The following is a 15,816-nucleotide window of genomic DNA, read 5'->3' on the forward strand; positions in this document are numbered from 1 at the left end:
TCACTGCTCTGTCACCGTGAGCGATTCTACTGTGGCATCACATATTCCTCCAGACATGGGCCAAGTCCTCTGAGACACATATCTGAGATGACTCTACAGTGGATTCTAGATGTTATACTGTCCTCTGAGACACATATGAGATGACTCTGCAGTAGATACTAGATGTTATACTGTCCTCTGAGACACATATCTGAGATGACGCTACAGTGGATACTAGTTGTTATACTGTCCTCTGAGACGCATATCTGAGGACAGAGATCACTGACCTAAACAGCTTCTGGACATCAGGACAGAGATCACTGACCTAAACAGCTTCTGGACATCAGAACAGAGATCACTGACCTAAACAGCTTCTGGACATCAGAACAGAGATCACTGACCTAAACAGCTTCTGGAAATCCGAACAGAGATCACTGACCTAAACAGCTTCTGGACATCAGAACAGAGATCACTGACCTAAACAGCTTCTTCACAGGGGCGGGCCACTGATTGAGCAGAGCCCTCCCTACCTTATGAAAACCCAAATCTCTCATTTGGAAGCTAAAATTACATTTAATCTCTTCACCAATAATTTCATATTCAAACATTTAAATTGAACAACAATTCCATGTGAATCCGATAACTACAATGTGCAGACTTTCCACTGTAGAGTTTATGTCATCTTATCATTGATGAGAATGTCTCAGATGACAACCGAACTGACATCATATTCATTAAGTACCACTGCTTATGTTCAATTGTTCGGATTACCAGAATATAGTTTATTTCCCCCCACCTTCTGATGTTCCCAGAATCTCTGTTAACCAAGAGTTTTTCAAATGTATCCTCAGTCACAGACAGACAGACAGACAGACAGACAGACAGACAGACAGACAGACAGACAGACAGACAGACAGACAGACAGACAGACAGACAGACAGACAGACAGACAGACAGACAGACAGACAGACAGACAGACAGACAGACAGACAGACAGACAGACAGACAGACAGACAGACAGACAGACAGACAGACAGACAGACAGACAGACAGACAGACAGACAGACAGACAGACAGACAGACAGACAGACAGACAGACAGACAGACAGACAGACAGACAGACAGACAGACAGACAGACAGACAGACAGACAGACAGACAGACAGACAGACAGACAGACAGACAGACAGACAGACAGACAGACAGACAGACAGACAGACAGACAGACAGACAGACAGACAGACAGACAGACAGACAGACAGACAGACAGACAGACAGACAGACAGACAGACAGACAGACAGACAGACAGACAGACAGACAGACAGACAGACAGACAGACAGACAGACAGACAGACAGACAGACAGACAGACAGACAGACAGACAGACAGACAGACAGACAGACAGACAGACAGACAGACAGACAGACAGACAGACAGACAGACGTAGCATCTATCTACCCACTGAAGACCTGTAAACACAGAGAGATAGAGAGAGGGAGAGAGAGAGAAAGAGAGAGAGGGAGATGTAGCATCTATCTACCCACTGAAGAGGCTCAGCATCAACAACACACAGAAAGAAGGAAGCAGCCAACTGTCCTCTGGTCTGCATTCAGGACATATGAGTCACTATAATGTGTTCTCATCTATGAAATGACTCATTCAGCAGCATAGTTCCTCAACCTCTCACAACAACCCCCAGCCCCTCTACCTCTCACAACAACCCCCAGCCCCTCTACCTCTCACAACAACCCCCAGCCCCTCTACCTCTCACAACAACCCCCAGTCCCTCAACCTCTCACAACAACCCCCAGTCCCTCAACCTCTCACAACAACCCCCAGCCCCTCAACCTCTCACAACAACCCCCAGTCCCTCAACCTCTCACAACAACCCCCAGTCCCTCAACCTCTCACAACAACACCCAGTCCCTCAACCTCTCACAACAACACCCAGTCCCTCAACCTCTCACAACAACCCCCAGTCCCTCAACCTCTCACAACAACCCCCAGTCCCTCAACCTCTCACAACAACCCCCAGTCCCTCAACCTCTCACAACAACACCCAGTCCCTCAACCTCTCACAACAACCCCCAGTCCCTCAACCTCTCACAACAACCCCCAGTCCCTCAACCTCTCACAACAACCCCCAGTCCCTCAACCTCTCACAACAACCCCCAGTCCCTCAACCTCTCACAACAACACCCAGTCCCTCAACCTCTCACAACAACACCCAGTCCCTCAACCTCTCACAACAACCCCCAGTCCCTCAACCTCTCACAACAACCCCCAGCCCCCCAACCTCTCACAACAACCCCCCATCTCCTCACAACAACCTCCCATCTCCTCACAACAACCTCCCATCTCCTCACAACAACCTCCCATCTCCTCACAACAACCTCCCATCTCCTCACAACAACCTCCCATCTCCTCACAACAACCTCCCATCTCCTCACAACAACCTCCCATCTCCTCACAACAACCTCCCATCTCCTCACAACAACCCCCCATCTCCTCAACCTCTCACAACAACACCCAGTCCCTCAACCTCTCACAACAACCCCCAGTCCCTCAACCTCTCACAACAACACCCAGTCCCTCAACCTCTCACAACAACCCCCAGTCCCTCAACCTCTCACAACAACCCCCAGCCCCCCAACCTCTCACAACAACCCCCCATCTCCTCACAACAACCTCCCATCTCCTCACAACAACCTCCCATCTCCTCACAACAACCTCCCATCTCCTCACAACAACCTCCCATCTCCTCACAACAACCTCCCATCTCCTCACAACAACCTCCCATCTCCTCACAACAACCTCCCATCTCCTCACAACAACCCCCCATCTCCTCACAACAACCCCCCATCTCCTCAACCTCTCACAACACCCAGTCCCTCAACCTCTCACAACAACCCCCAGTCCCTCAACCTCTCACAACAACCCCCAGCCCCCCAACCTCTCACAACAACCCCCCATCTCCTCACAACAACCTCCCATCTCCTCACAACAACCTCCCATCTCCTCACAACAACCTCCCATCTCCTCACAACAACCTCCCATCTCCTCACAACAACCTCCCATCTCCTCACAACAACCTCCCATCTCCTCACAACAACCTCCCATCTCCTCACAACAACCTCCCATCTCCTCACAACAACCTCCCATCTCCTCACAACAACCCCCCATCTCCTCAACCTCTCACAACAACCCCCAGCCCCTCAACCTCTCACAACAACCCCCAGCCCCTCAACCTCTCACAACAACCCCCAGCCCCTCAACCTCTCACAACAACCCCCAGCCCCTCAACCTCTCACAACAACCCCCAGCCCCTCAACCTCTCACAACAACCCCCAGCCCCTCAACCTCTCACAACAACCCCCAGCCCCTCAACCTCTCACAACAACCCCCAGCCCCTCAACCTCTCACAACAACCCCCAGCCCCTCAACCTCTCACAACAACCCCCAGCCCCTCAACCTCTCACAACAACCCCCAGCCCCTCAACCTCTCACAACAACCCCCAGCCCCTCAACCTCTCACAACAACCCCCCATCAACACAAGGTCCCTCCTCTCCTTCCTGTCTCTGAAACACACCGTCCCCTCCTTTCCTTCCTGTCTCTGAAGCACACTGTCCCTCCTCTCCTTCCTGTCTCTGAAACACACTGACCCTCCTCTCCTTCCTGTCTCTGAAACACACTGACCCTCCTCTCCTTCCTGTCTCTGAAACACACTGACCCTCCTCTCCTTCCTGTCACTGAAACACACTGTCCCCTCCTCTCCGTCCTGTCTCTGAAACACACTAATGATCCACCTTAATAGTCATATTAAAGCTGCATCCTGATACAGCCGACCCACTGATACAGCCAACCCACTGAACTGATACAGCCGACCCACTGATACAGCCGACCCATTGATCCAGCCGACCCACTGAACTGATACAGCCGACCCACTGAACTGATACAGCCGACCCACTGATACAGCCGACCCACTGATACAGCCGACCCACTGATACAGCCGACCCACTGATACAGTCGACCCACTGATACAGCCGACCCACTGAACTGATACAGCCGACCCACTGAACTGATACAGCCGACCCACTGATACAGCCGACCCACTGATACAGTCGACCCACTGAACTGATACAGCCGACCCACTGAACTGATACAGTCAACACACTGATACAGCCGACCCACTGATACAGCCGACCCACTGAACTGACACAGCCGACCCACTGAACTGATACAGCCGACCCACTGAACTGATACAGTCGACCCACTGAACTGATACAGTCGACACACTGATACAGCCGACCCACTGATACAGCCGACCCACTGATACAGCCGACCCACTGATACAGCCGACCCACTGATACAGCCGACCCACTGATACAGCCGACCCACTGATACAGCCGACCCACTGATACAGCCGACCCACTGATACAGCCGACCCACTGATACAGCCGACCCACTGATACAGCCGACCCACTGATACAGCCGACCCACTGATACAGCCGACCCACTGATACAGCCGACCCACTGATACAACCGACCCACTGAACTGATACAGCCGACCCACTGATACAGCCGACCCACTGATACAGCCGACCCACTGAACTGATACAGCCGACCCACTGAACTGATACAGCCGACCCACTGATACAGCCGACCCACTGAACTGATACAGCCGACCCACTGATACAGCCGACCCACTGATACAGCCGACCCACTGATACAGCCGACCCACTGATACAGCCGACCCACTGAACTGATACAGTCGACACACTGATACAGCCGACCCACTGAACTGATACAGCCGACCCACTGAACTGATACAGCCGACCCACTGAACTGATACAGCCGACCCACTGAACTGATACGGCCGACCCACTGAACTGATACGGCCGACCCACTGAACTGATACGGCCGACCCACTGAACTGATACGGCCGACCCACTGAACTGACACGGCCGACCAACTGAACTGACACGGCCGACCCACTGAACTGACACGGCCGACCCACTGAACTGATCCAGCCGACCCACTCATACAGCCGACCCACTCATACAGCCGACCCACTGAACTGATACAGCCGACCCACTGATACAGCCGACCCACTGATACAGCCGACCCACTGAACTGATACAGCCGAACCACTGAACTGATACAGTCAACACACTGATACAGCCGACCCACTGAACTGATACAGCCGACCCACTGAACTGATACAGTCGACACACTGATACAGCCGACCCACTGATCCAGCCGACCCACTGAACTGATCCAGCCGACCCACTGAACTGATACAGCCGACCCACTGAACTGATACAGCCGACCCACTGAACTGATACGGCCGACCCACTGAACTGATACGGCCGACCCACTGAACTGATACGGCCGACCCACTGAACTGATACGGCCGACCCACTGAACTGATACGGCCGACCCACTGAACTGATACGGCCGACCCACTGAACTGACACGGCCGACCCACTGAACTGACACGGCCGACCCACTGAACTGACACGGCCGACCCACTGAACTGATATGGCCGACCCACTGATCCAGCCGACCCACTCATACAGCCGACCCACTGAACTGATACGGCCGACCCACCGAACTGATACGGCCGACCCACCGAACTGACACGGCCGACCCACTGAACTGACACGGCCGACCCACTGAACTGACACGGCCGACCCACTGAACTGACACGGCCGACCCACTGAACTGACACGGCCGACCCACTGAACTGACACGGCCGACCCACTGAACTGACACGGCCGACCCACTGAACTGACACGGCCGACCCACTGAACTGACACGGCCGACCCACTGAACTGACACGGCCGACCCACTGAACTGATACGGCCGACCCACTGAACTGATACGGCCGACCCACTGAACTGATACGGCCGACCCACTGATATTCAACCGTTGATCTTCACTGTCAAAGAAGAGCAACTAAACAGACAGGTCTTTTTCCAGAGACTCCTGGGAGAATTCCTCCAACTAAACAGACAGGTCTTTCTCCAGAGACAACTAGGAGAATTCCTCCAACTAAACAGACAGGTCTTTCTCCAGAGACAACTAGGAGAATTCCTCCAACTAAACAGACAGGTATTTCTCCAGAGACTCCTGGGAGAATTCCTCCAACTAAACAGACAGGTCTTTCTCCAGAGACTCCTGGGAGAATTCCTCCAACTAAACAGACAGGTCTTTCTCCAGAGACAACTAGGAGAATTCCTCCAACTAAACAGACAGGTCTTTCTCCAGAGACTCCTGGGAGAATTCCTCCAACTAAACAGACAGGTCTTTCTCCAGAGACTCCTGGGAGAATTCCTCCAACTAAACAGACAGGTCTTTCTCCAGAGACTCCTGGGAGAATTCCTCCAACTAAACAGACGGGTCTTTCTCCAGAGACTCCTTGGAGAATTCCTCCAACTAAACAGACAGGTCTTTCTCCAGAGACTCCTGGGAGAATTCCTCCAACTAAACAGACAGGTCTTTCTCCAGAGACTCCTGGGAGAATTCCTCCAACTAAACAGACAGGTCTTTCTCCAGAGACTCCTGGGAGAATTCCTCCAACTAAACAGACAGGTCTTTCTCCAGAGACTCCTGGGAGAATTCCTCCAACTAAACAGACAGGTCTTTCTCCAGAGACTACTGGGAGAATTCCTCCAACTAAACAGACAGGTCTTTCTCCAGAGACATCTAGGAGAATTCCTCCAACTAAACAGACAGGTCTTTCTCCAGAGACAACTAGGATAATTCCTCCAACTAAACAGACAGGTCTTTCTCCAGAGACTCCTGGGAGAATTCCTCCATAATATCAGATTGGCGGAGCAGGAAATGACACCATAATGGAATGAGGATCACCAGAACTTTAATTTGACCGTGTCACCGACGAGCCAGTGACCACAGATATGTAATCATGTGTGTACGGGTTTGTGTCCACTGACCTGGTAGGGCTGGTATGCTCCGTGGTCAGACAGGAAGTCCAGTTGTCTGTCAGAGAAGAACTCTACAGCCGTGATGGAACCCAGAGTAGCCTTCCCCACCAGAGGTCTGAACGTCTGAAACAACAAAAACACTAACCGTTAGAGCCTTCAACGTCTTCTCTTTTCCAACTCTCATCTGTACAAATAATTCCCACGTGTTTCCTAGAGGGTGGAGGGAAAACAGGCAGAATCTCACCAGCACTGAAGGTCTGAAACATTAAGATTTAAAACATTTAGTCAGGGGAAAACGTCTGCACAATTAACAACTGTTTGGAGGGAGGAATAATAATAATAATGATAATGATTTTAATAATGATGATGATTTTAATAATGATAATGATGGTGATTTTAATAATGATAATAATAAATAATCATATGTTGATAATGATGTTGATAATGATGGTAATGATGATAATAATGATTATGATGATGATTTTAATAATGATAATGATGATGATTTTAATAATGATAATGATGATTTTAATAATGATAATAATAAATAATAATATGTTGATAATGATGTTGATAATGATGTTGATAATGATGTTGATAATGATGGTAATGATGATAATAATGATTATGATGATGATGATGGAAGTCAGACAGAAACAGACAACTAAAGAGAGGAACACTGCTGCAGAGAGCTGCTGCTATCAGACAGTTCAAAGGCAGCCTGTCACTCTGATGTGCCTCTTCCTCCTCTCTTCTCCCTCTCTTCACCCCCGCTGATCACCCATCTCTGATGTCAATGTCTATCAGCCTCCCTGCAGGGCTCAACTCTCTCATCTTCCATCTCACTCCATCTCACTGCTGCAGCAACACACACAGTCACACAGGCACACAGCCACTCAGATGCATTCCAACAGCTACAGTACAGGAACAGACCATCACATGGCCTGGGTGTGAGTCTGAGTAGGGAGGATTCTGTCAGAGTAGGGTACAGGAACAGACCATGACGTGGCCTGGGTGTGAGTCTGAGTAGGGAGGATTCTGTCAGAGCAGGGTACGGGAACAGACCATGACGTGGCCTGGGTGTGAGTCTGAGTAGGGAGGATTCTGTCAGAGTAGGGTATAGGAACAGACCATCACGTGGCCTGGGTGTGAGTCTGAGTAGGGAGGATTCTGTCAGAGTAGGGTACAGGAACAGACCATGACGTGGCCTGGGTGTGAGTCTGAGTAGGGAGGATTCTGTCAGAGCAGGGTACGGGAACAGACCATCACGTGGCCTGGGTGCGAGTCTGAGTAGGGAGGATTCTGTCAGAGCAGGGTATAGGAACAGACCATCACGTGGCCTGGGTGTGAGTCTGAGTAGGGAGGATTCTGTCAGAGCAGGGTACGGGAACAGACCATCACGTGGCCTGGGTGTGAGTCTGAGTAGGGAGGATTCTGTCAGAGTAGGGTACGGGAACAGACCATCACGTGGCCTGGGTGTGAGTCTGAGTAGGGAGGATTCTGTCAGAGTAGGGTACAGGAACAGACCATGACGTGGCCTGGGTGTGAGTCTGAGTAGGGAGGATTTTGTCAGAGTAGGGTACAGGAACAGACCATCACGTGGCCTGGGTGTGAGTCTGAGTAGGGAGGATTCTGTCAGAGCAGGGTACAGGAACAGACCATCACGTGGCCTGGGTGTGAGTCTGAGTAGGGAGGATTCTGTCAGAGCAGGGCTCTGCAGGGCTCAGAGCAGGGCACAGAGTAGGGCTCAGAGCAGGGCACAGGGCATGGCACAGAGTTCAGAGCAGGGCACAGGGCACAGAGCAGGGCACAGGGCAGGGCACAGGGCAGGGCTCAGAGTTCAGAGCAGGGCACAGGGCATGGCACAGAGTTCAGAGCAGGGCACAGGGCATGGCACAGAGCAGGGCACAGAGCAGGGCACAGGGCAGAGTTCAGAGCAGGGCACAGGGCAGGGCACAGGGCAGGGCACAGAGTTTAGAGCATGGCACAGAGTTCAGAGCAGGGCACAGAGCAGGGCACAGGGCAGGGCACAGAGCAGGGCTCAGAGCAGGGCTCAGAGCAGGGCACAGGGCATGGCAGAGTTCAGAGCAGGGCACAGAGCAGGGCTCAGAGCAGGGCACAGAGTTCAGAGCAGGCCACAGGGCAGGGCACAGGGCAGGCCAGATTACAGAGTTTTTGTATCATCAGACCGTCACTAAGTGAGTAAACACGGTCTGGTAGGTGACTGGGGTGCCGTGGGAATAGGGTGCCATGTAGTGCACTACACAGGGAGTAGGGTGCCATGTAGTGCACTACACAGGGAATAGGGTGCCATGTAGTGCACTACATAGGGAATAGGGTGCCATTTGTTAGACAATCAGGGTTGTGTGTCAACAGTCCCTAATCGGAGGAGTTGAAACGAGGCTACAGCTGCTGTCCAACCAACCCTGTGGTACACTGCACTGCAGGCAGGAGCTCCATCTGACTGTCCTAGAGCAGATAAATATAGAAACTCACACAGACAGAGAGACAGAGAGAGAGCCAGACACAGAGCGACAGAGACAGCGAGCGAGAGAGCGAGAGAGAGAGAGAGCGAGACACAGCCAGAGAGAGAGAGCGAGACACAGCCAGAGAGAGAGAGCGAGACACAGCCAGAGAGAGAGAGCGAGACACAGCCAGAGAGAGAGAGCGAGACACAGCCAGAGAGAGAGAGCGAGACACAGCCAGAGAGAGAGAGCGAGACACAGCTAGAGAGAGAGAGCGAGACACAGCCAGAGAGAGAGCGAGACACAGCCAGAGAGAGAGAGCGAGACACAGCCAGAGAGAGAGAGCGAGACACAGCTAGAGAGAGAGAGCGAGACACAGCTAGAGAGAGAGAGCGAGACACAGCCAGAGAGAGAGCGAGACACAGCCAGAGAGAGAGAGCGAGACACAGCCAGAGAGAGAGAGCGAGACACAGCCAGAGAGAGAGAGCGAGACACAGCCAGAGAGAGAGAGCGAGACACAGCCAGAGAGAGAGAGCGAGACACAGCCAGAGAGAGAGAGCGAGACACAGCCAGAGAGAGAGAGCGAGACACAGCTAGAGAGAGAGAGCGAGACACAGCCAGAGAGAGAGCGAGACACAGCCAGAGAGAGAGAGCGAGACACAGCCAGAGAGAGAGAGCGAGACACAGCTAGAGAGAGAGAGCGAGACACAACCAGAGAGAGAGAGCGAGACACAGCTAGAGAGAAAGAGCGAGACACAGCCAGAGAGAGAGAGCGAGACACAACCAGAGAGAGAGAGCGAGACACAGCCAGAGAGCGAGAGCGAGAGCGAGAGAGCGAGAGCGCGAGACACAGCCAGAGAGAGAGAGAGAGAGCGAGAGAGCGAGAGAGCGAGAGACAGGTAGAGAGAGACAGGTAGAGAGAGACAGGTAGAGAGAGACAGGTAGAGAGAGACAGGTAGAGAGAGACAGGTAGAGAGAGACAGGTAGAGAGAGAGACAGGTAGAGAGAGAGACAGCTAGAGAGAGAGACAGCTAGAGAGAGAGACAGCTAGAGAGAGAGACAGCTCGAGAGAGAGACAGCTCGAGAGAGAGAGAGACAGCTCGAGAGAGAGAGAGACAGCTCGAGAGAGAGAGAGACAGCTCGAGAGAGAGAGAGACAGCTCGAGAGAGAGAGAGACAGCTCGAGAGAGAGAGAGACAGCTCGAGAGAGAGAGAGACAGCTCGAGACAGAGACAGCTCGAGACAGAGACAGCTCGAGACAGAGACAGCTCGAGACAGAGACAGCTCGAGACAGAGACAGCTCGAGACAGAGACAGCTCGAGACAGAGACAGCTAGAGACAGAGACAGCTAGAGACAGAGACAGCTAGAGACAGAGACAGCTAGAGAGACAGACAGCTAGAGAGACAGACAGTACAGTGGCAGAAAACCTGACCATTGTGTGTAATTGTCATTTCAAGTTAAAGTGTACTGTTAGCTAGCTAACACTACATGTATGATCTGTGCAGTAATATTATTTGTATCTCAGAGCCATTTGCATTGCTAGTTATAGTCTAATGTTAGCTAGCTACCATTGAACCTGGTTGGTTAGCTACCTGCAGATTCATGCAGGGTAGTAACGTTATGAGTTGGGATTATGGGTCATTGTTTAGCTAGCTAGCTACATGTCTAAACAAAAGACTCCACTATGCAGATAATCGATCTGGGACACACCACACACACTGGGGAACACACCACACACACTCTGGGATACACCCCACACACTCTGGGATACACCCCACACACCCTGGGACACACCCCACACACTGGGGGACACACCACACACACTGGGGGACACACCACACACACTGGGGGACACACCACACACACTGGGGGACACACCACACACACTGGGGGACACACCACACACACTCTGGGATACACCCCACACACTCTGGGATACACCCCACACACCCTGCGACACACCCCACACACTCTGGGACACACCCCACACACTCTGGGACACACCCCACACACTGGGGGACACACCACACACACTGGGGGACACACCCCACACACTCTGGGATACACCCCACACACTCTGGGATACACCCCACACACACGCTCTGGGACACACCCCACACACACGCTCTGGGACACACCCCACACACACGCTCTGGGACACACCCCACACACACACTCTGGGACACACCCCACACACACACTCTGGGACACACCCCACACACACACTCTGGGACACACCCCACACACACACTCTGGGACACACCCCACACACACTCTGGGACACACCCCAAACACACTCTGGGACACACCCCACACACACTCTGGGACACACCCCAAACACACTCTGGGACACACCCCACACACACTCTGGGACACACCCCACACACACACTCTGGGACACACCCCACACACACACTCTGGGACACACCCCACACACACACACTCTGGGACACACCACACACACACACACTCTGGGACACACCACACACACACTCTGGGACACACCACACACACACACTCTGGGACACACCACACACACACACTCTGGGACACACCACACACACACACTCTGGGACACACCACACACACACACTCTGGGACACACCACACACACACACTCTGGGACACACCACACACACACACTCTGGGACACACCACACACACACTCTGGGACACACCCCACACACACTCTGGGACACACCCCACACACACTCTGGGACACACCACACACACACTCTGGGACACACCACACACACACTCTGGGACACACCACACACACACTCTGGGACACACCACACACACACTCTGGGACACACCACACACACACTCTGGGACACACCACACACACACTCTGGGACACACCACACACACACTCTGGGACACACCACACACACACTCTGGGACACACCACACACACACACTCTGGGACACACCACACACACACACTCTGGGACACACCACACACACACACTCTGGGACACACCACACACACACACTCTGGGACACACCACACACACACACTCTGGGACACACCACACACACACTCTGGGACACACCCCACACACACTCTGGGACACACCCCACACACACACTCTGGGACACACCCCACACACACACTCTGGGACACACCCCACACACACACTCTGGGACACACCCCACACACACACTCTGGGACACACCCCACACACACACACTCTGGGACACACCACACACACACTCTGGGACACACCACACACACACTCTGGGACACACCACACACACACACTCTGGGACACACCACACACACACACTCTGGGACACACCACACACACACACTCTGGGACACACCACACACACACTCTGGGACACACCACACACACACTCTGGGACACACCACACACACTCTGGGACACACCACACACACTCTGGGACACACCACACACACTCTGGGAGACACCACACACACTCTGGGACACACCACACACACTCTGGGACACACCACACACACTCTGGGACACACCACACACACTCTGGGACACACCACACTCAAGAACCACATCCAGATAACATGCCTTTAGTCTTGAAATGTATAACCTGGTTTCCCACAGTAATATAACCTGGTTTCCCACAGTAATATAACCTGGTTTCCCACAGTAGTATAACCTGGTTTCCCACAGTAGTATAACCTGGTTTCCCACAGTAATATAACCTGGTTTCCCACAGTAATATAACCTGGTTTCCCACAGTAATATAACCTGGTTTCCCACAGTAATATAACCTGGTTTCCTACAGTAATATAACCTGGTTTCCCACAGTAATATAACCTGGTTTCCCACAGTAATATAACCTGGTTTCCCACAGTAATATAACCTGGTTTCCCACAGTAGTATAACCTGGTTTCCCACAGTAATATAACCTGGTTTCCCAGAGTAATATAACCTGGTTTCCCACAGTAATATAACCTGGTTTCCCACAGTAATATAACCTGGTTTCCCACAGTAATATAACCTGGTTTCCCACAGTAATATAACCTGGTTTCCCACAGTAATATAACCTGGTTTCCCACAGTAATATAACCTGGTTTCCCACAGTACTATAACCTGTAATATAACCTGGTTTCCCACAGTAATATAATCTGGTTTCCCACAGTACTATAACCTGTAATATAACCTGGTTTCCCACAGTAATATAATCTGGTTTCCCACAGTAATATAACCTGTAATATAACCTGGTTTCCCACAGTAGTATAACCTGGTTTCCCACAGTAGTATAACCTGGTTTCCCACAGTAATATAACCTGGTTTCCCACAGTACTATAACCTGTAATATAACCTGGTTTCCCACAGTAATATAATCTGGTTTCCCACAGTAATATAACCAGGTTTCCCACAGTAGTATAACCTGGTTTCCCACAGTAGTATAACCTGGTTTCCCACAGTAATATAACCTGGTTTCCCACAGTAATATAACCTGTAATATAACCTGGTTTCCCACAGTAGTATAACCTGGTTTCCCACAGTAATATAACCTGGTTTCCCACAGTAATATAACCTGGTTTCCCACAGTAATATAAAACTGGTTTCCCACAGTAATATAACCTGTAATATAACCTGGTTTCCCACAGTAATATAACCTGGTTTCCCACAGTAATATAACCTGGTTTCCCACAGTAATATAATCTGGTTTCCCACAGTAATATAACCTGGTTTCCCACAGTAATATAACCTGGTTTCCCACAGTAATATAACCTGGTTTCCCACAGTAATATAATCTGGTTTCCCACAGTAATATAAACTGGTTTCCCACAGTAATATAACCTGTAATATAACCTGGTTTCCCACAGTAATATAAACTGGTTTCCCACAGTAATATAACCTGTAATATAACCTGGTTTCCCACAGTAATATAAACTGGTTTCCCACAGTAATATAACCTGGTTTCCCACAGTAGTATAACCTGGTTTCCCACAGTAATATAAACTGGTTTCCCACAGTAATATAACCTGTAATATAACCTGGTTTCCCACAGTAATATAAACTGGTTTCCCACAGTAATATAACCTGTAATATAACCTGGTTTCCCACAGTAATATAACCTGTAATATAACCTGGTTTCCCACAGTAATATAACCTGTAATATAACCTGGTTTCCCACAGTAATATAACAGAGAAACAGCCCAGTATAACCTGGTTTCCCACAGTGATACAACAGAGAAATAGCCCAGTAATGACCAAAGATACAGTATAAACACTGTTCAACCTCAGATGGCTCACCAGGCCTGGCTGATATAATGAGAACACATCTGTGAGACAGAAATAACACTAATCTCTCACAGTCTCTTTTGAATACAAGACAACAAAATGGCCACTATAAATGCAAACTGTCAAAGCATATACTACTAACGAGCACTGATCCCTCTTGGTAAAACGGGATACAGCATGTGTCAGTTCCCGCTGGTTCCTCAATCTGCAGTCTCTCTCCCAAACATGCCTTTCTCATAAAGGCTGTATTGTTCGACTGAGACCAGAGCAAACATGTTTCAAATGAAAGGAAATTAGACGTTGACCGTCAAATGACCGTTTCTCCCCGTCCTGTAATAAGACACACAGTGGCCCACCCACAGACTCCACCCACCCACCCACCCAGACTACAGCCACCCACCCACCCACACAGACTTCAAAACAGACTCCAGCCACCCACCCACACAGACTCCAGCCACCCACCCACCCACACAGACTCCAGCCACCCACCCACCCACCCACACAGACCTCACCCACCCACAGACGACTCCACCCACCCACACAGACTCCACCCACCCACACAGACTCCACCCACACACACAGACTCCACCCACACACACAGACTCCACCCACACACACAGACTCCACCCACACACACAGACTCCACCCACACACACACTCCACCCACACACACACAGACTCCACCCACACACACACTCCACCCAGCCAAGTCTCTGTGCGACCACATGGCAAGCGGTACCGATGGTGCAACAGGACCCTGCGGTACCGGAACCAACGGGACCCTGCGGTACCCGGAACCAACGGGACCCTGCGGTACCCGGAACCAACGGACCCTGCGGTACCCGGAACCAACGGGACCCTGCGGTACCCGGAACCAACGGGACCCTGCGGTACCCGGAACCAACAGGACCCTGCGGTACCCGGAACCAACAGGACCCTGCGGTACCGGAACCAACAGGACCCTGCGGTATCGGAACCAACAGGACCCTGCGGTACCGGAACCAACAGGACCCTGCGGTACCGGAACCAACAGGACCCTGCGGTAGCGATGGTGCAACAGGACCCTGCGGTACCGGAACCAACAGGACCCTGCGGTACCGGAACCAACAGGACACTGCGGTACCGAAACCAACAGGACCCTGCGGTACCGGAACCAACAGGACCCTGCGGTACCGGAACCAACA

General features: G+C 51.6%; 1 protein-coding gene across 11 annotated transcripts in view; it reads right to left on the reverse strand.

Annotated features, from left to right (window-relative positions):
* The window catches only part of LOC110517734 (probable JmjC domain-containing histone demethylation protein 2C), a 225,697-nt gene that overhangs the window by 108,207 nt on the left and 101,674 nt on the right, over positions 1-15,816 (reverse strand). For all 11 annotated transcript variants that reach the window (XM_036972063.1, XM_036972064.1, XM_036972068.1 and 8 more), the window contains exon 3: positions 6,937-7,050. In XM_036972063.1, the coding sequence (XP_036827958.1) occupies positions 6,937-7,050 (114 nt within the window). The remainder of the gene's footprint in view (positions 1-6,936; positions 7,051-15,816) is intronic.

Source organism: Oncorhynchus mykiss, unplaced genomic scaffold (genome assembly GCF_013265735.2).
Source record: "Oncorhynchus mykiss isolate Arlee unplaced genomic scaffold, USDA_OmykA_1.1 un_scaffold_119, whole genome shotgun sequence".
NCBI classification, from domain to species: Eukaryota; Metazoa; Chordata; class Actinopteri; order Salmoniformes; family Salmonidae; genus Oncorhynchus; species Oncorhynchus mykiss.